This window comes from Fusarium proliferatum, assembly GCF_900067095.1.
Source record: "Fusarium proliferatum ET1 genome assembly, contig: FPRO_scaffold008, whole genome shotgun sequence".
NCBI classification, from domain to species: Eukaryota; Fungi; Ascomycota; class Sordariomycetes; order Hypocreales; family Nectriaceae; genus Fusarium; species Fusarium proliferatum.
The window spans coordinates 881855-901926 of record NW_022194797.1 but is presented as its reverse complement, the minus strand read 5'-3'; the positions used below and the strand labels follow the sequence as shown (position 1 = coordinate 901926).

Below are 20072 nucleotides of genomic sequence, written 5' to 3'. Positions count from 1 at the left end.
AAATAGGCGTAAAAACGTAAGGACCCTTCACTTAGGGCCTCACGCGACAGGGCTTGTACTGTTCAACAACTCCAGTTAACGGTTCTGGATCATTACCATTCAATTGGCTGAGTCAAATCGCCAACTTTTGTGCCAAAGATTACATTTCATTGACTTCTGTATGGTGATACAAGCCCCTAACCACAGATCTCGACTTCAAGTAACCCAGCTGGGCCGTATTTTCTCTCACTTTGCTTTTGCTCTATTTTCAGCGTGGGCGGAATTGACCAAGATCACATGTACGTACAACGAGGCTGAATGCTGGCCACAAGGTTAAACTTCAGCCTGTAAACACAGATAAAGAGGACACGATATTCTTTGTCACTGTAAAACTTTCTACCCCCAAAAATCATACGATGTTCCAATTAAGTCAGTGAAAAGGAAGCGTTGCCCCATTGGGCTTTGGGGCAACATTCACGCACCCGGGAATATCGACATGGCAACACTGCCAAACTCTCACCTCCAACTCTGACTAGACCTGGGATCCTTGAGCTCCTCCATCAGAAGTTATTCCCTATTGCCAGCGGCAGCCATTGGCGAAATCTCAATTGACAACCTCCTTTTACCCCCGGTTAAAGCCAGACGGTCTAGACGTGGACGGGATCATCTTGGGTATTTCCGAGATTGCCAAGAAACGAGCGGTGGCTCAAAAAGGGATAGAAGCGAGATACTTTCTCCACTGATTTTCTTACCTGGAATGTTGCCATTGGTTGTTCTATTTCAGATTTAGGGGTGACTTTTCTGTTTCTCGCGATTTTAACTCAGGGTCTTGCAAGAACATCCATCAGCTGAAGACCCTGAATTTTGATTGAAGCTTTGGTCGCGTACCCGAACGCTACAATTAACTTTCTACCTGCTACTTTGTGGCAGCGCACCACGATATCCTCCGTTTCGGCCATTTGCCACACAGACAGCATGGAGGACACTATCGTCTTCCATCCTCAGCTGACAAAAGCTGATGCGCTGATCCTCGAAGGTCTCCGCCAAGACATAAAGGATTCATCATCTAGCAATGCCGAGACTACAACCTCAGCACCTACCGGTTCGCATCACCTTCATGCCTATCTAACATCCAGCCAATTAACAGCTTAGCAGCCCGCGATGAAGAACTGCTCCGTCATCTTCAGGCAATGAACGATCCTCAAGATGCGCACTTTGAACCAAGCGTCACGACCAATTGGGACATTGATCAAATCAAGCTACCACTATTCCTAGAGAAGACCGTTCTGAGGCCTTACATTCGCCTGGCGCGGTCTGTTGTGAGGGTTGAGACTGATGTCATTATGCTTACGCATCTGCTTCTTTACTTCTCGACCACGATTCCCAGCGCCATCTTTTTGTTCACGAATTTCACGTGGATCCATGGTGTTCTTCACTTTGTTATGCAGTTTTCTTACATGGGAGCGTATACTTTGTTGATGCATCAGCATATTCACATGAGAGGCGTTTTAGACAAGAAATTTGCCGTCTTTGATCATCTGTTTCCTTATATCCTTGACCCTCTGATGGGACATACTTGGAACTCTTACTTCTACCACCATGTCAAGCACCACCACGTTGAGGGCAATGGACCCAACGATCTGTCATCGACTATCCGATACCAGCGAGACAGCCTTGTTCACTTCCTTCACTACGTCGGCCGATTCTTCTTCCTCGTCTGGGCTGATCTTCCCATCTACTTCATCCGAAATGGCAAGGTCATGACTGGCTTGAAGGCTGGATTCTGGGAGTTTTCCAACTATGCTTTCCTTATCACCATGTTCAACCTGCACAGAAACGCCACCATCTGTGTCTTCCTCATGCCGCTGCTTCTTCTCCGTCTCGGATTGATGGCAGGTAACTGGGGTCAGCATGCTTTTGTTGACGATGTTGATCCCGACTCTGATTACCGATCGAGTATTACACTGATTGACGTTGCTGTAAGTTTAAACCCACATAATCACCAGAATACTCGCGCTGACTATGAACAGAGCAACCGCTTTTGCTACAACGACGGTTATCACACCTCTCATCACCTCAACCCTCTTCGCCACTGGCGCGAGCACCCAGTTTCTTTCCAGAAGACAAAACACACCTATGCATCACAGCACGCCCTTGTCTTCCACGATATTGACTACATGATGGTCACCGTTCGATTGATGATGAAGGATTACAAGACTCTGGCCAGGTGCTTGGTACCCATGGGTGAGCAGATCGCTATGTCGTTGGATGAGCGTGCTGCTATGCTGGAAACGAAGACTCGCCGCTTCACAGAGGAAGAGATCCAGAAAAAGTTCAAGAAATAGTGATATCTGTAGAAGGATATCGCATTTTGAAGGCAAAGGGGCATGCATTATTGATATAATGCTGCATTTAATGGAGTTAGCGGTTGCATATGTGAAGTCGATGGATTAAAAGTATTATCGTTAGTTAAAATACATCATGCAAAATATGACACCTCCTAGCCTTGGAGATTCTTTGTCTACTAACCAGAAGACATCCTCTAGATCAGATCTTGAATCACCGATGTTCGGCCAAGGACTCACAGGCGTCGAGGAATGTCCCGTATCTTCTGTCCACCGAGATTGTCTGCATGCAGTAGCATTTATTGAGATTCAATTCTGTGTAATGAGTGAGAGAAAAGCTTTACGTGAGTCATTGTCAATACTGGATATATAGTTGATGTCGTCAAGATTGCTCAGCAGGACGTCATAAGGCCATCATAAGGCCATCATAGACTTTCTTCAAACTTACCCATCAGCTTCTCTAATATTGCCCTGAAGTGTGAAAAATTCTTTTCGCATGTGTGACTTCACCTGCATTGTCTCTGGTCTATTTATCGAAGCTATCGAAGCTATCGAATAAGGTTTTCACATCAAATCTGTCGATCAACCGCTACCCAAACGCCAATATGGCAACTTTCAAACACGTCAAACGAAGCTCAGAAACCATCTCAGACATCGCCAAAGATGTAATAAGACTTCTCAAGGAAGAGAAAGAAACTATTGGCGTCGCCGAGTCCTTAACAGGCGGGAGTATCATGGCCGCCCTCACAGCAGTCGAAGACGCAAGTTCTGTATGTCGCGGCGGCATTGTTTCCTACAGCACTGGCATAAAGGTCAACATACTCGGAGTTAGTCAATCTATAATCACGAAACACGGTGCTGTCAATGGGGAAGTCGCGGAACAGATGGCCGCTGGCGCCCGCAGTATCACGACGCTCGATACGCCAACGACGTGGGGACTCAGCACGACGGGCGTGGCAGGACCTGGCACTGAGGAAGGAAAAGCACCTGGGACGGTGGTTATTGGAATTTCGAGGGCCGGTCAGGACCGGGCGTTTGGGCCGTTTTACTTTCCAGGGGATCGGAGTGCTGTCAGAAAGGCCACCGTCATGAAGGCTTTAAAACAGTTGAGGGAACTTCTACGTGACCGAGATTACATGGATGAGCGACCATGAAAACCATCTGGAAAGCCATAGGCCATTAAACAGCGTAACTCCGCTGAATTGATCACGGAGTGGAGCCATACTTCACATCGCCACTCACCCACGGAGCATTTCCAACAAGCCAAAACTTCTGAGAGTTCAATAGATTCAGAGGAGTTGACAGCATGGCCAAGCCTATACTCTGATATCCAAACATGCCGTTTCTGCTGTTTCGTTTACTGTCCCGGACGTACTGGAAGTATCCATCATCAACCGACTGGTCTTCAGGTGGGCAATCAACCTACTATCATGCCTCAGAAAGCTTTGGGCCGAGCTGATGGAAAGGATTTACTAGAGCTACCGCCTCATTTTTCGGAAAGGCCTTTTGGTAGCTTGACTAGTGGTAAGCTGACAGCCGGACTTTGGACAACGCAAATTGTCCGACGCTTATAGCATGGACTTAGAAGGGCTTAATTCATAGGAAATTTGCCATTATAAATCGCGATTAATAATAGAGCAAAAGATCTAAGCCCATTTAATCTAAGCGACATGTCTTTCCCTGCTCTTCGGTGCTTGATCAACATGCGAAGCGGATATAAGCGCCGATGAGACTTGGTTCTATCGGAGTTAAAGACCTTGGAGCTCGGAGTACAAGTCATGCTTATTAAGAATGGTGACTTATTTGATGAGGAGATTCTGTATGAGAAGTTTCCTCGTCGATAGGGATCGTGTATATAAGATATCGTGCCAATTATTTACACCGTTGTCAATGTATCGCTGACAGCCAAGTAGCAAGACCATCATGCATCTCAACCCTTTCATCCTTGCAGCGTGGCCTGTACTGGCGAGAGCACTACCAGCCAGTACATACGAAGGCGAGCTATTAACTGTTAACACGAGTTCTGGCATCTTTGCGCCCTTCCCTGAACCATCTTACCCAAACGTTGCCGCATTTCTTGACATCCCATTTGCAGAAACGCCGGTCGGAGATCTCAGGTTCTCGCCACCTGTTGCAAAAAGCTATCCAGGGGATAGAGTCATTAGAGCAACAAAACTACCACGTGGGTGTATCCAATACGTGCCTCTATTGCTTAGAGGTACTGTTGCTGATAGCCTCGTTTCTGCTGCCATTTTCCAGCGTGGAGACTACGCGAACACCACAGAAGATTGTCTGAGACTCTCTTTATTCACCCCCAAGAAGTCTATAATTGAAAATAAAGACGCGAAAGATGAACGGATGCCTGTCGTGATCTGGGTTCATGGAGGTGGCTATATGATTGGAGGCACCAACGTGCCATATCAGCTTGCCCAGCCCTGGGTCCAGCGAAGCCAGAAGCACATCGTTGTACAGATCCAATATCGACTCAATATCTTCGGATTGCCGAATGCTGCTGGATTGGCAAAAGAAGGAAAGAACCTGAACCTGGCGCTGCTCGACCAACGTCTCGCAGTCGAATGGGTACGCGCTAACATTGCTCGATTTGGCGGCGATCCCAACCGGATCACGCTTTGGGGTGAAAGTGCAGGTGCATATGCTACAGATGGGTATCTATTTGCTTGGGCTCGAGACCCAATTGTCAAGGGCGTCATAGCCGATTCCGGGAATGCCCTTGCGATTGAGGGAAGCCTAGGAAATGCAAGAAATCACAGCACCTTTTCTATTGCCGCGAGGCACATGGGATGCGGTGATCTATCGCCTGAAAAAGAGCTCCAGTGCATGAGAGGGGCTCCTGAGCACAAGCTTAAGGAGTATCTACAAGCAGAACTTGGCCAAGGAGGTGCTGCTGACGATGGCCTCAGCTTCTCGCTTATTCCTGATAATACCACTGCTTTCACCAACTATACAGAGAGAATCACTACAGGCTCATCCAAGTTTCCAGCAAATATTCCTCTCTTGATTGGAACAAACACGAATGAAGGAGCTGCTGTCATTCCCTACAACTTCCCAGGCTACGAAACAGCAACAGAGATACCGGCGAACCTCAAGCCTATTGCTAATGGGTTTGGTCTCAATCTCCAATGTACTACCCTCAAAGAGAATCGTTTAAGATCCATAGCAGGTGCCAGAACATTTCAGTACCTCTACGCGGGTAACTTCACCAACGTTTCCCCTCTACCTTGGCTGGGCGCTTACCATACTGCTGAATTGCCTCTGATCTTCGGTACTCATGGCATTGAGGGCCCATCAACCAAATTCGAGCGACAGGTCAGTGAGAGAATGCAAGATCTTTACCTCAGGTTTGCTAGTGATCCTGTTCACGGCCTGGAGAAGGATGGATGGCCGGCAGCACAGCCACAATTGGACAGGTCGAAGCTTGTCAACTGGGCGGGGAATGGCAAGGTTGAGCAGATCGTCGGTGCCAAGAAGTTGATCGATGAATGCAACAGGAGCGGATTCGCTGTATAATTCACCTCCATGGTCGTCAAGCAGGAACAATATCTGAGCTGATAATCGTTGTTTGGTATTATTAGTCAACGACATGTAACTCGTGTTTATGGCATTCGTTTGTCCCTTTTGTTTCTGGTGAGGTAGATCCAGGTAGTGATACACTAAGTTGTTGTTCCACCAATGGATACGTCCTAATCGGCGACCTAATCTCCCCTCGCCTGTAATTGTTCCGGCTTCCCATAGTATATCGTTCATCGTCTTGGCATTCGAGACCAAGGCGCGATGCCATCACACCTTCCGCTTACTGAAGTGATCGCCGGTAACTTATTGGTGAGGGGTCACCAACTTGCTTCTTTGCTCTTCTGCCTACCAAAGACCGGTGTGCTCTCCTCCTGTCATAGGGGAAATGTACATGTATTTGCAGTTCAAGTACTCTCAAAAGGCTTAGTTAGAATGTACAAGGTCGATCAAAGTCACTGTTAAGCTCATCAGCCTCGCAATTAGAGTTGTTTCTCTTAAAATGTTCCGCTGGGCTGGGATTCGGTCGCTTCAAGATCCTAGCAAGCCTAGCAGGGTTTCATTGCTAATGTGGTCTGAGTAGCATCCTACCCAATCGAATGCTTCATAGATGTTTCGAACAGGATAATCGGATGCAGATACTCCGTATCGTTTTACAAAAGTGGCCATGTGAGCCGATAGATGAAACCTTGAAATGATAAGGGTCAAGTTGATCGACATGAATAATGCAGATTATGGAAGCTGATGTTGTAGCGGTATGCTATAGACTGAGCTGTGAGAAGTATTTAGAGCCTTGGGTATCGACATTTCCAAGAGGTGTGCTCACCACTACAGTTTTAATTCTCACGAACATTTGTCATGCGGTTCTCTACTATGTTCACTGCCCTCGTGGCATGCGTTTCCACCACTTCAGCCGCCATCAACTGGTCCCTCGAGAAGGTCTCCAATCCATCAGCCGACCAAGCCGATGCCTACAGCCGCATTGAGAATGCCATGCGACTCGCAGCAGCGCGATACAACCGTTTGGGCAGTGCCACAAAGACCATTCGCGTCTCCTACGTTCCCGGCGTTCCAACAGCCGATGCCAACTTCAACGGAAGTCTTCGCTTCGGCTCTAACCGGTCTTACATGAGCGAACGAACTGCTTTGCATGAGATCTCTCACACTCTTGGAATTGGCCAGACTGCAGCTTTTGATAGAAAGTGTGCTGCGAATGATTGGCGCACGGCGACTCCTCTGCTTCAGTCTTGGGATGGTGCTGGTGTTCGTATCAACTGTGGTGGAGGACATATTTGGCCATATGGACTTAACTACGATAACGAGTGGAGCGAGACAAACGCCAACCGACATGTTCAGCTTGTTAATGCGATGATAGCCGACGGCCTTCAGGGCTGAACTCGCTTTTCGCCAAAGGTTAGCTCTTAGGCCTCGTCGGTTGACGGGCATTGATGGAACACATGAGGCATGAATCTGTTTGCAATTATAATCTTACTTCGAGAAATATACTACATCTAGCTTGTTATGGCCACTTTACCAAAGTGAATAGGTCTTAGAGACCATTTTTTGATAAGGCATATGTAGTTCACCTCCCTCGATGACTGAGAGCATTCCGTTCTAGCTTATCCACATGCTCAACAACCTTTCAAGAAGGTTTCCACCTAGAACCTACTCTGATGGCTGGATTCTTGGCTCAGAAGTCTGTCCATCGTTTGGCCCTTTGAAACAAAAAGGATACTCCTCAGTAGCTCGTAACGTAACTCGAATTTGCATCTGAGTTCCCTGCGTAGTGGCGCCAAATCCTATGCATGGATAGAATTTGCCCCTCGAGAAGTTGTGACCATCAAACGCATTGCCTAGTTTTGGGTCAGAAATTTTCTTCTGCCATAGCTCATGATGTGAACTTACAAGAGTCAAGGAGGACTCCATTCTTGGTGCGATACCCCTTACCAGTTTCGAAGTTCATACCACAGCCTATAATATCGCCTACATCGAAAGTCTGATCACTTTCACGACTTATGTGCCATGCCCCTTCTATGTATAATCCCCCGTCATCTCCGTGATAGGCCCATGATCCTTCATGCCAGCCAGGCAGCGATCTTTGAGGAACAAAAGCCTGACAGAAGCCAAAAACACAACATCTTGATTCAAAATATTAGCACAATACGAGAAAAAGTTATCTGAAGAGGAGAAGCAAGAAATACGGCAATCACTTACGTCTCATTGCTGACATGAAGGACTTCTATTTCATAGTAAAAACATTTCGAGTCGGGAGGAATCGCCTCTTGAGTGCGAAGATAGCTACCCATAACTTCTGCAGTAGGGGGAACATTCACGCCTAGTTCAAAATATGCATCAGTAACTGGTCATGGTGCAGAAGAGTACCCACCAACCTAAGACGAAAGACAGCGATGGTTCCTTTGTAGATGATGTCGTAATTTCTGGTCCCTGATAAACATTAATGAAGGTTGAAGGTTGACAGTACTTGTGCATAGCCAGTTTTCTGTTGGGGTCGTCTTTGCGAAGAAGCTCCTCGAGTTCCTTATGATGGTACCCGGCAGCGACATCGGCGGGTGTCCAGTTGTCTCCGTCCAGTTCATGAACGTTCATGCCACTATGGAGAAGAGACTCAATAGCCTCTTGTCGACCAGCTTCGGCCAGCTTGTGAATAGGAAACAGCACCTTGCGTTTAGGGTCAAGAATGCTACGCTCCCATTCGTGCCAGAGTTCGAGGTTGTTGACCAAAGATGCATGTTTCTGGATGATAATTTCCCAGCCGTCCATGAAGAACACTGCCGATTTCGTGTGATGATGTAACAACAACGTGGTGAGGCATCTCTGATCCGATCTCTCGAAAGCGAACTCTAAGAGATTGAGGCCATCGCAGTCGGTCGCACCCAACCCACGCATGATCCTAGGATCATCAAGCAAAAGTTTCAGAATGTCATGGTTCTTTTCAATTAGTGCGTGGTGAAGTGGTGTTGTGTTTCTGTATCCTGTTGCCCGTTTGTTGAGGTCAAGCTTCTCTTGAAGTTGGGCTGACTTGCTAGTCACGAGCAACATCTTGACGACCTCGGTCCTGTTCCCTTCGCATGCCCATGCAAGGGGCGACTGATTAAATACTGCATCGCCTTTGTTGAGATCAATCTTACTATTTTGCTGCCCAGCCATGAGCATGACCATTGAAATGAAGGTCAGTGGCCCGCCATGCTGACATGCCCACATAAACGGGGATACAGGCTCCTTGTCACTTATGACTTGAGGGTCAGCGTTATTCTGTAGTAGAAAGATACTAGCATCTTCCTCGTTTCGTAAAAGCGCCAAAAAGAGTGCTGTATGTCCATTTTCATTTTGGTCCCTGATGCATGCAGGTGACCTCTTCAAAACCTTTTCAGCAATTTCTTCTCTCCAAGTGGACGTTGCAACACCAGGCTGCGGCCAAAGCCCTACTGAATAATGAAGGGCATTATTTCCTTTATCATCCTTTGTATCCGGATTGGCTCCCTTCTCTATAAGAATAGAAACTATCGAACTCTTGGAGCTTTGACACGCAAGATGTAGTGGCGTACAGCCCTGTTTATCCTCTATGTCGATTCTTTCATGGCTGACACAAGCGACTTGACAATCTTTTCTCGATCTTCGTCGTTGCAGCTTTTGCACTCAATCGCATAGTGCAACGAAGACTTCCCATATTTGTCCTCGTCTTTTGCAGTTTTCCTTTTAATGTCGAGTATGGACCTGACCATTTTCGCTTCGCCACGGGAGCAAGCAAACATCAACGGAGACTGATCTCCAGCATCATTGACGCCCGGTTCAGCGCCGATTTTCAGTAAACGACTGAAATCCGTTGGCTCTGAAGTTGGATTGCCAGATGTAGAGGAGTTTGGCCAGAATTATTGCTGGCGTTGATGGTTGATAGATGCTGATCTTGCAAAATATCGATTGCCTCTTCACCCAAAAATTTGATCCCATAGTGCCAAACAGACTGACCTTCGTTGTATTTGTTGTTAAAGAGTTTTGAGTGAACCTTGAGAAGCAGGCACCAAACTGATCTTTGTTCTCCATTGGCTTCGTCAAGGTACGAGAAGAGAGATCTCCCATGAATATCGAGAGCATATGGTTTGAAGTTAAGACTTTCGTCGCAAATCAGCTCCTTACAGCATCCATATTCGCCCTTGGCAACAGCGAGATGAATTGGATTCCGTTTCCAAGCCTCCATCGGCAATTCAAGTTCCTGTAGGTTGATAGCTTTTTTGATGACCGCAATACAATTTGCGTGACCTCCCACCATTGCAAGGTGCACGGGAGTCATACCGTCTGATCCTTTCGCTTCCAAGCTGGATCTTAATTCTTTCACTAACAAGCTTCCTAATACCTTCTCCAAGAAGCTGTGATTTCCAGTAAGTGAAGCCACATGAACTGGGCTCCTGCCAAAATTGTCGAGCCACCAGGTCTGTGGGTGATCATGTTGTAGCAGGGCTTTGAGATCACCAGGAAGGTCATTGTTAGGCATGACGGGATGCTGGCGCTCGTCGAAAAATTCGAACTCTTTGCAAGAGGCAGCATAATGCAGAGCTGTCCAGCCAAAGATGTCTCGCTTTCTCCAGTCTTTCCCTACAGTTCTAGTAAGCATCAAATCTCTCTGTAGTATGAAAGTGTATACCTTGAAACAAACTTAGATTGATAGGAACCATTTTAGAAGCCTGAAAATGGAGTGTAGTGAACCTGATTTGTCTCATCAAGGTTTCGTTGCCGTTTCCAGCCCCATGAGGTCCAATCTGCGTTTCCTTTTCACAGTAGCTCTCAAGCTCGTAAAAACAGTCTTCACGCCCCTGTAGCTTGTAAAACACCCTGAGCTTCTTGATCACGTCAGGGAAGAATAGAGAGAGATATTCCATTAGCTTTCGCAGGTCGCCAGAAGACTGTCGGTTCAGACGCTTGCAGTCTGCAATGTGATTATTCGAAAGGGACTTGGCGACCGTATCATTCTCTCGAGACAACGCCTTACCATACGCCATATTTTCACTATTGAGGGACATAAGGTAGATGTAGTCTAGTGCATGGACTACAGTTGCCAAAGAAAGGTAGTCGTCGAAATTGCACTCAGAATCCTTAGTTATGAACTTGAGGAACGCCAAGTAAATCGATGCGTCTTTTGCCCACACACTTTGCCCACCTAGGCCAGGCAAGTCAAGCTTCAGCACAGCGTCGTTGGGAAGAACATCTTTCAGGCTGAAGATAGGGATGAGGCACAAAAGAATGTCATCCAGTACTCCAAGACCCTCTTTCTCGGCATGAAGAGCGAATCTGGTCAGTTTGGTATGACTCAGCTTTCGGCTTATGCCAAGTTTGGTAGATTCTAGATCTAACGGCTTGGGTGGCTGAATACTGACATATTCATGGATATTTATGGAGCCTTGGTCGAGGACGTCTTTTGGTAGTTGTTCCAGATCAACAATGGTCCATAGGAAACTCGTAAAAAGGTGCTGTGCAGCAATGGTGGCCAACCCAGCTGTAGAGTGCTGCACGAGTAACTTGGGCTTATTCTCAGGCTTGAGTGGCCCCACAAAACCTATAACTATCTTAACATCATCATGTCCTGGATCCTTGCAATGATATGAAGCCTCGCAAGTTCGATTCCCAGGGTCAGTCGCTTCCTCGTCCATTCTTTTGGCCATAGTGATCTCGGTCAGAGCAGAATTGCCCACCCACCACTTGATGTCTCGCTCTAAGACACCGCATTGGTCACTTGGTCCGAGGATCCTGCAATAATCAACTCCCAGTGCTGTACCAGCTTTGGATCTTTGCCAATCAGACTTTTCTTTGTCTTTCGTTTGTACAACTTTGGTCGCTTCCAGGTGGGCCATCCATAGTGACAAGATGGCTTCAACTTCGCCAACTTTGATCTGCCAGCCACTGGAGCCCTTCTTAGTGACTGCAAGTGTCACAGCAGAACGGTTATCCTTTGAATCTCTCATAGGGACTTTCCATTCTACGAGGTTCTGTTCTGCAACGGGCATAAACTCGTCCAAAAATCGCTCGATGGAACGAGCTAATGCCAGAGCCAGCTTGAATGCCTCCGTCTCCCACCGAACTAGATCTCCTAGTCGCTTTCGAACAAGCATGATCTGCTGGGCCTCGTTCGATTGATCGGACTGTGAAGATGAAGAATCCTCGTGATTCGAACCAGAGGCGCTTGGATTTAGACAGTTTCCAATACGGAACCAGTATATACTCTGTAGTCGATGTTTTGCCGTATCGACTCTCCATGTCCAGTCTTTCTGTGAGGGCCTCAGTGGCTGATTAGGCAGCCGTGTCCTTGAGTAGTCGGCGAGTTGAGTAGCAAGGAGGTCTAGCTCATACCGAGAAGGTGCATGGCAATAGCTTGGATCGTCTCCGAGTCTTCGACGAACTAGGGCTCTGATGATAGCCATAGCGATGATGGCGCCAAGCTGAGCAACAGCGCAAGGCCATGGCAGTCCCCCGAGGCCAATGAACTGGATTGTGAAACCGGCGCCACCAGCCAATATCGCAGTTACCGCCAGAAAGTCTGACTCCAATCCCCTATCTTCAGCAGATCGGGCTGGTTTGTTCGCTTGTGGAATATTCTTCGATGCGTTGTCATCAATCTGACCGATCTCAATTCGCCTACATCCTTTGTTTCCTTTGTTGTTCTTTCACGAGAGCACATCTTCTTGTCGACTAGAAGTTGGTATAAATTGCTTATTTCGGGAAGAGATCACATAAGATTCGAAGTCTTGGTCACTGACTCACTGCTTCCGTTGTACCCAAAACAAATCCATGGACTGACGCCGGACTTCAGAGGAGTATTGCGTCTTATTAGTGATGCCTGAGCTCGGCCGCCATTTGAACTCTTTGGTGCTTCGCTCAATGGCAACAGAGCATGCAAGCATACCAATGAAAAGAAGGACTGAGCCGCCGATGTAGCAGGGAAGCCCCCATGGTTGAGTCTCGTAGCCATGAGCACGGTAAGGGACGACACCAGCTATAACAAGAAGGGAGGCCTGGAGAATGACTGCAACAATGGCGGCCAAGTGTAGTTCAATACTTCTCCTTCTTGGCGATATCTTTTTGGTTGCAATGTTCAGCTGTAGATTAGGAAACTTCAGGGATTCCCAATACTTGGGAAACCTATCGTTCTTTTCTAATGGGTTTGCTCTTTCAATTCTTGAGATAGAATGAACAAATTCGTCTTCTGCTTGCTCGATACCCCTTTTACGAGTCACTGTACCGTTGAATGACTTTAACCAATTTTGTGCTGCTAGATCAAGTTCATCGCAATAGCCTAGCATCAGGTTAATACTTGTGGGAGAAACCTATGTTTCAAACCATACCTTCCTTGTATAGAATGCCTTCTTGAGATGCGGACTTGAGGGTATGTATGCCATATGATTGATTTTGTGCACCCTTCTTCTCCTTCAGGAGTTCATCAGGGAATACGATAAACTGCGCAATTTCGGGCTCTCCCATTGTTCGCACGATGCCCTTTCCATTGAAGAGTTCACCGACTTCGGCTGAAGTGGAAGACATGTACTCAATCTCCGCAGCTGCTTTGTTCTCACGAGCACGACCGATGAAGGCCTTGAGAAACTTGTGGCCTTGGACCCGAATGGCACCAGCAATCGCTGTCATGATGCCCAAAGTAACGCACGCGAAGATAACATGATCGTACCAGGTAAAGGTCTCACTAAGGAATTGTCGAGCAAATTGTTCACCGAATAATGCCAGGACACTGAGCAACTGGGTCAGTTCTCATGGCCACCCATCGGGGTAAAAAAGAACAAGTGTTTATCAAGTGTTGACGACTTACCGGCCAAGATCAGAGAAGACATTCATAAGAAAATCAGTATCATCGGCATCGGCAACTGTCTCTACGGCCAATAAGAGTAGGAGAGAAAATGAAAGACGGAGGGAATTTTTAGTGTGCATCGTGGCTTGTTTCAGCAATGGCTCAGTCGCGAAATTGACACGAAAAAAGACGAGGAACGCTAGAGATCTGGGGAATGGAAATATAGCAATTAAGGTTGTCACGCTCTGAAAGATTACTGAGCTGCATCGCACCACTGCCCATGGTAGAAACCCTGTGCTGGTATGCAGTTGGCGAAAGACAATTGCCCAATATGAATATGCTTGCAGCAGCTGGAAAGCAGGCTCCGGCGATAGAGTGCTGTCAGTGGCTACTTGTCTCCCCTGTTGCTGACGGACTGCTTATCCCCCCAGGGTCATTATTGGTGAAGGTGTAGAGCGTGATGCGTGAATTAATACCCATGTCTAATGCCAGACCTTCATAAAAATCATGGCTGAGTCTTCTCTGACTACTGCAAAAACGAGACAAGCATTATGTTATCTTGCGAACGAGATAATGGTCGTATAACCTAAATAGTAGCGAAGGGAAAACCCTGCCGGTTGTTGGCTGGGCTATGATGAAGTTGGAGGGCAGCATCATCAAACATGGGGCCATAGATTGATAAGAAGGGTCAATTTAGCGAGATTAGATGGATGAAAATAAGCTTCTTTTTCGCGAGCACGATTAGTTTTAGATGTGGAGTTCGTTGCGCCATATTTTTTATCGTGAAATTTTTATCTAAGGCGCCCAATGACTCTATCACCCGAAATTCAACATGTCCAATATCACCATCCAGCCAGCGACACATGATGAGATTCCCACAATCGTGGACTTTATAACCAAGGCCCGAGCGGACATGTTCCCGTTTCTGGACCAATCATCCAGCGATCAGATGGCCCAGAAGGAACTCGACATCTTCAAGCAGAGATATCTTGACCATCCTCGAGGCGTGTTCTTAACAGCGCACTCCGACGGGCGCCTGATTGCGACAATAGGCTACGTTGCTTACGACGGGCGCTTCTCACATATCTCTCTCGAATCCGAGAACGTAGTAGAGATAGTGAGATTATACGTTGATCCTGAATGGCGTCGCGCAGGGCTAGCTTCCAGGCTGTTTGACACGCTAGTCGAGACAGCTCGGCGTTCTGGAATCAAGCAGCTTTACCTTCATACGCATCCGTTCCTGCCGAATGCCATTGAATTTTGGAAAGGAAAAGAATTCTCGGCTATTACGGTAGATGAAGATCCAGTCTGGCAAACGACGCATATGAAACGATCGCTCCACGACTGAAGTCACGGTAATGAGGTGTCCTCGTCGCATGGTATCTCGGATAATGCTAACCGCGTATCTTTTTTACCAGGTTGTTGTGTCAGACGTGGAGATCAAGACATCATTTAGCGGGGTTCAGTTCATGACCTGCATGTGCAGGGAGAGCAAGTTCAGCGCGATCGGGGCTGGGTCAAACTACCGAAGACGCTTCTCGAAAGTGAGCGCGAGCATAATTGACCAGATATTATGCAATCTTTTGGCTTGCCACACAAAGGCTCAACAGATGAGTGTTGCAGGGTATTTATATTCGTGTCTAACGTTAAACGTCGATATTCTTCCGGCTCATATCAATTACAAAAGGTCATGTCTCGTTCTTTAATCCGCTGAGTGCCATAGAAGTGCACTTAGTACCGGGTACCGCCGTAGCCCTGCTGGCCATATCCGCCTTGACCTCCGTATCCGCCCTGACCACCGTAGCTCTGACCACCGCCATAGCCCTGATCTCGGCCACCATAGCTCTGACCACCGCCGTAGCCCTGATCTCGGCCACCATATCCGCCTCCACCGTATGAGCTGGAGCCTCCGTGAGAACCGCCTCCATGTCCATGCCGGGAGGAGTTGTCATACTGAGACTTTCCGTAGGCCAAATCATCATCCTTTCGTCGACGTCGCTCATCTCCAGAGTCGGAGTCACTGCTGCTGGTTGAGTCGCCGGTAAAAGCTCGAGGGCGCCCGTCGCGGTGATGCTTCCTGTTCTTTTCCTTCTTGTGCTTCTTGAACTTGTGCTCGAGGAAGTTTGCGCCAATAGCACCAGCAGCGGCACTGGCTAGACTGCCGAGAAGACCGCTGCCAGCTGTGTGAGCGGCCCAGCCGGCTGCACCTCCTCCTGCGAGTGTAGCGCCTAGTCCACGCTCTCCGTCCGGACCTCCCGGGCCACCCGGACCGCCGGGACCACCTGCACCGTCCGGGTATTGGCCAGGTCCGCCGCCGTATTGTCCGCCTTGGTGTTGGCCGTACGATTGATCACGGTTGTCGTAGCTGGGCTGGTTGGAGCCGTGGTTGGATCCTTGAGAGTATTGTTGCTATTGAAGCTCTGTCAGTAACTGCAGCTGGAGCTCAGAGCTTGGTAGATAGTTTACCTGCTGGGGATAGCCCTGTTGTTGTTGGCCATATCCTTGTTGGTGTCCATAACCACCACCTTGCTGTTGCTGCTGGCCGTAGCCACCTCCACCACCACCACTGTAGTAATCTTGAGCTGACATATTGCTTTGTGCTGTTTGTGTGTATTTGTGAAGTTGTACTGTAATTCTAGCTTTGAGCAGTGATGTAAAGTGAGGGGTCAAGGTCTACTTAAGTAGACACTGTCGTCATCAAGCCATTCAGCTCCAACAAGGTTTATTGATCTTGGCTGATGTGATCTCGCTCTAGGCAAAGGTGGCGCAGTTGCCCGAACCAACATGTTTGCGGCGCGGGTCTCGGCACTCCCGGCCACTTGGCAGCCGGATGCATCGGCATGCTGTGGCTCGGCGTTCGGACATGCACCAAATGACCCCGGGGCTGAGCCATCTCGCATCGGAATCACCGAATCACGTTTGTCATGATGAGCATATGCCTGTGGCTGGTGATCTACTTGGCATTACCTTAGGGACGCGTAAGATGACCCTCTAGGCCAAGGCTCTAAAATCCACTCATTGCTTAGCGTTGAGCGCTGAGATTTACCATTATCAGAAGACGAGACTATAAATAACGTTATGTCCCGAGCGGAATATGATGGCAGTTTGAGCATGCAGCATAGTCGCCTAAATTGATGAGATCATCTGATATGGTGTTCACGTGTTGAGACTGAGCCTCCGAGTGAAACAATCACGAAACCTCAGTATCCCGTGACCCCACCATATCATGTCGCCATCGAATACGAGGAGTCATAAAGAATTATGCATGGTTTTGTTCTTCCTGAACTCGGTGGAATAATGTGGCTCAAAAGCGAAAACAATGGAAGGGGAATCCTAGTTTGATGAACAAGCATATGACGCAGCCAGAGATCATTTCTCATCTGGTGCAGGAATTTCTCGTTCTTTATGGTCACGACGATTGCCTGCTTCCAGTCATCGACAGCATCGCCCATTTCTCGATCAAGGTGCCCAAGTTCCATATCGAGCATTCCTGGTCGTTTTCATCAGAAGCCAGGACTTCCATGACCTCCCCCCGGGGAGGCAAGGCAAAGCTCATTGGCAAGTCCTTTTCAACTGTTTCTTGAGTCCATCCTTCGAGATGTTGCCTTGCAGGTTCCGGGATGAACTTTTCCATAGCCCAAACGAAGGCTTGAGTCGCTTGTAAGAGAACTCCACTGAGTCTAACGCTACCAGAAGACAACTGCGCCATCCGACAGCTTTTTGTAAACAGATCTTGTACCGCGATGTCATCTAGTATGGGGACCAGCGTTTGCATCGATATGTACAGTTGATATGCTATCATTAGGTTTGTAGGCCACTTCTTGATAAATGACCCGATGATCTCGGTATCGTGGCGACAGTGTTGAATGCACAAGTCCTTGACTGTCGAGCTGTATGGGACACCAAATGGTATGTCGATAGGCATATCCTGAAGCAATGTGTATAGGATTAGGTTCTCGTCTATTCTGTAGTCTTGTCAGTGAATGAAATTTCAGCCAGCTGTGTCTTTACCTCAAGAAACACGTTACTGGTGTAAGATTCTGCTCCACGACTAACTGGCGAGGTATGTCATGTTTCAGTTGTATTAGGTGAGAAAAGAATAGCCGTCTAGCATGAATATCCTCCTCACTTCCCCGTCTGAACTTGGAAGTTGTGAGATACTGCATGATCTCATAGAGAAGTTCGGAAAATGAGCATGCAGCTGCCAAAACCCCAGGTGGGCGAGGAACAAGATCAGATGAATCTTTCCAAGGCCTGTCAAGAACATCCAGATTTCCTTTATGGGTGAATGTCAGGATGGATAGGAAGGGTTTAGGGACTTGAGGTGGGGGAATAGTAGAGGGCCTGTTGTAGAAATAAGCTATCCGACTAAACGCTCACAGTCAATACAACGTCTTATGATTGGATTAGCTCGATCCCACCTCTCTAAAAGGAATATTCCCCAAAGCGTCTTCGATGTCAACATCATGTCGTGAGTCTGAGGAGGGACGTTATTCTTTGCTGTCTTGTACCTCGCCTCCAAGCGGAGTTGCTTGAGCATCTCATAGGCTGTGAGGCGGTAAATCAAACCAGCTCTGTCTTTCCCCGTGGCTGCCATGGTAAGGTATATCAGAAGTAGCCCTTGGACAGTTGGTATCGATGGTCGGCCTTGTTCAGACTCAAAATGACTCTTGGCCTCGGCGAGAAAGGCATCGGAGAGGTTACGGCCTGTCATGACACCGAATTGTTTTCCTCGTTCAACCATCAGCTACACTTGCTTAGTTATGGTTCGAGAATGTCGGCTGGCTACTTACACATCTCTTAGCGCAAATAGCATTTACCAGCAAAGGAGAACACCATTTCACTTCTGTATCATCTCCCGCTCTCATCTCATCCACGAACGTGATCCTATCGAGCACGGGAAACATATAGGAGTTATCCCAAGTGAAGAAGTCCGTTATTAGCTCTGACACAATTCCATCTCCGGCAACTGTTGTCCACGGCTTGGCAGGAACCTGAATAACACTCGATTCGAATGCCTTCTGGTCGAAAAATGCCAGTCTAGGATCGGAACCCCATTTATTTGTCGAAGGTTTCGGGAGCAGAACTTCGGCCTGTCTCATAGATTCGAGGACAGCAAGGGGCTGATCCGAACTTCTCAGTCGGTTGAAGATTTCCTGCGCCTCGCACTCAGACTTCTTATTTATGGCATCAAACAGTTCTCGATACTGCTGATTCTCGACTAGCAAGATGTCGTACTTTTTCTGCACGGCGACAGGAACAGATGGGGTTTCGTACGAGCATGCCTCGCTTTTGGAGAAGCAACGGCTGCAGGTTGGCTTTCTGCCGTCACACTAAAAGAAAGGCCTCATTAGTATTGCCTACCCGTCTTCGATCAGAGAGGAGCATCGTACTTTCGCTTTCTTTCGGCGGCATCCCTCGCAAGCCACGGCGACCAAGACTCTCTTTCGAAGCCTGTGAGGTGGTGATGAAGGGCCAGGCGGGTGGTCTTCCCCAAAGATGTACCCTGAGATCTGCTGAGCTGGCAGGATCGGGACCAGCCTCCTTGACTCCTGGGGATCCATTGCCAAAGACCCTTTCAGCTGGAGCGAACGATGGAATAATCTGGATGGGACATAGTGAGACACATGGGGGTGAATGAGTGATCGGTGATCTGATAGAGAACAAGGGGTAAATTTGAGTTTGGTGGGCAGAAAAGGATTCAGCCCTGGAGGGCTAGACGGGAGCAACGAGCCCACTGCGTCGGTATTAAAGTCAATAACAATCATGTCTATGGGCTGTTTTCGCTACCACGCCAATCAAGCTCCGCGGAGGTCTCCCGGTCACAGCATTGGTTAGAAGCAAGTTTGACAGCTAATCAAACGTCATTCTGACGTCAGGCTACAGGGTGAAGAAAAGAATCATGCACTTTTTGGCTTGATTGTATGATTCTGCCGTCAAGTGAACTCCCATGTTTTTTGTTCACCATATCCTTCTAATTTCACTAATCGCAAAGTAAAACGGCACCATCATATCTCAATAGTTCCTCGACCTAACTGACATAGTCCGGGGTGGATACTAGAGTTGTGTTTTATGCTGTTCATTCAGCCCACTTAAGAATGTCACTATTCTCGATGAGCCAGAGACGCTCCGCTCTTTTTGCATCATAGGTCCCCTCATCTATAGACACAAGATGGAGCCGACGTCTTGGTGGGATTAAATGACTCTCCTACTCTCTGATGATTTTGTTCCTTTATGATGTCCATCACGCGAGCACGTCCCGCCCTGGCTTAGTTGTCAGGCCAGGTAATGAGCAAGCACAGCTGCCAAATTGATACAACGCATTCGATGGGTGGATAGGTCGATGGCGTCACTCGAGAGCTCATGTGAACTTTTTTGGTGTCTTCGAGAAGGCTATATCCAGCCCTCAGAGG

At 47.8% G+C, this 20072-nt stretch overlaps 9 protein-coding genes across 9 annotated transcripts; 5 read left to right on the top strand and 4 right to left on the bottom strand.

Annotated features, from left to right (window-relative positions):
- Window positions 1-954: 954 nt before the first annotated feature.
- On the top strand, window positions 955-2324 carry FPRO_14026 (uncharacterized protein; the record flags this gene model as incomplete). The annotated part of the gene is made up of 3 exons (XM_031219006.1): window positions 955-1081; window positions 1135-1958; window positions 2010-2324. 3 exons carry the CDS (start codon window positions 955-957, stop codon window positions 2322-2324), a joined length of 1266 nt encoding a protein of 421 aa, XP_031084808.1.
- Window positions 2325-2929: 605 nt separating this feature from the next.
- FPRO_14025 (uncharacterized protein) lies at window positions 2930-3478 on the top strand (the record flags this gene model as incomplete). Its single annotated transcript, XM_031219005.1, has 1 exon — window positions 2930-3478. The coding sequence occupies one exon, from the start codon at window positions 2930-2932 to the stop codon at window positions 3476-3478; it is 549 nt and encodes a 182-aa protein (XP_031084807.1).
- A 769-nt stretch (window positions 3479-4247) lies between these two features.
- Window positions 4248-5852, top strand: FPRO_14024 (uncharacterized protein; the record flags this gene model as incomplete). The annotated part of the gene is made up of 1 exon (XM_031219004.1): window positions 4248-5852. One exon carries the CDS (start codon window positions 4248-4250, stop codon window positions 5850-5852), a length of 1605 nt encoding a protein of 534 aa, XP_031084806.1.
- An 858-nt stretch (window positions 5853-6710) lies between these two features.
- On the top strand, window positions 6711-7247 carry FPRO_14023 (uncharacterized protein; the record flags this gene model as incomplete). The annotated part of the gene is made up of 1 exon (XM_031219002.1): window positions 6711-7247. The coding sequence occupies one exon, from the start codon at window positions 6711-6713 to the stop codon at window positions 7245-7247; it is 537 nt and encodes a 178-aa protein (XP_031084805.1).
- Window positions 7248-7517: 270 nt separating this feature from the next.
- FPRO_14022 (uncharacterized protein) lies at window positions 7518-9032 on the bottom strand (the record flags this gene model as incomplete). The annotated part of the gene is made up of 4 exons (XM_031219001.1): window positions 7518-7705; window positions 7758-7990; window positions 8067-8187; window positions 8243-9032. 4 exons carry the CDS (start codon window positions 9030-9032, stop codon window positions 7518-7520), a joined length of 1332 nt encoding a protein of 443 aa, XP_031084804.1.
- Window positions 9033-9675: 643 nt separating this feature from the next.
- Window positions 9676-13799, bottom strand: FPRO_14021 (uncharacterized protein; the record flags this gene model as incomplete). Its single annotated transcript, XM_031219000.1, has 5 exons — window positions 9676-10463; window positions 10513-12497; window positions 12624-13155; window positions 13205-13602; window positions 13681-13799. 5 exons carry the CDS (start codon window positions 13797-13799, stop codon window positions 9676-9678), a joined length of 3822 nt encoding a protein of 1273 aa, XP_031084803.1.
- A 692-nt stretch (window positions 13800-14491) lies between these two features.
- On the top strand, window positions 14492-15007 carry FPRO_14020 (uncharacterized protein; the record flags this gene model as incomplete). The annotated part of the gene is made up of 1 exon (XM_031218999.1): window positions 14492-15007. One exon carries the CDS (start codon window positions 14492-14494, stop codon window positions 15005-15007), a length of 516 nt encoding a protein of 171 aa, XP_031084802.1.
- Window positions 15008-15390: 383 nt separating this feature from the next.
- Window positions 15391-16248, bottom strand: FPRO_14019 (uncharacterized protein; the record flags this gene model as incomplete). Its single annotated transcript, XM_031218998.1, has 2 exons — window positions 15391-16068; window positions 16126-16248. The coding sequence occupies 2 exons, from the start codon at window positions 16246-16248 to the stop codon at window positions 15391-15393; spliced, it is 801 nt and encodes a 266-aa protein (XP_031084801.1).
- An 820-nt stretch (window positions 16249-17068) lies between these two features.
- Window positions 17069-19223, bottom strand: FPRO_14018 (uncharacterized protein; the record flags this gene model as incomplete). The annotated part of the gene is made up of 5 exons (XM_031218997.1): window positions 17069-17624; window positions 17671-18027; window positions 18081-18406; window positions 18453-18992; window positions 19053-19223. The coding sequence occupies 5 exons, from the start codon at window positions 19221-19223 to the stop codon at window positions 17069-17071; spliced, it is 1950 nt and encodes a 649-aa protein (XP_031084800.1).
- Window positions 19224-20072: the final 849 nt, after the last annotated feature.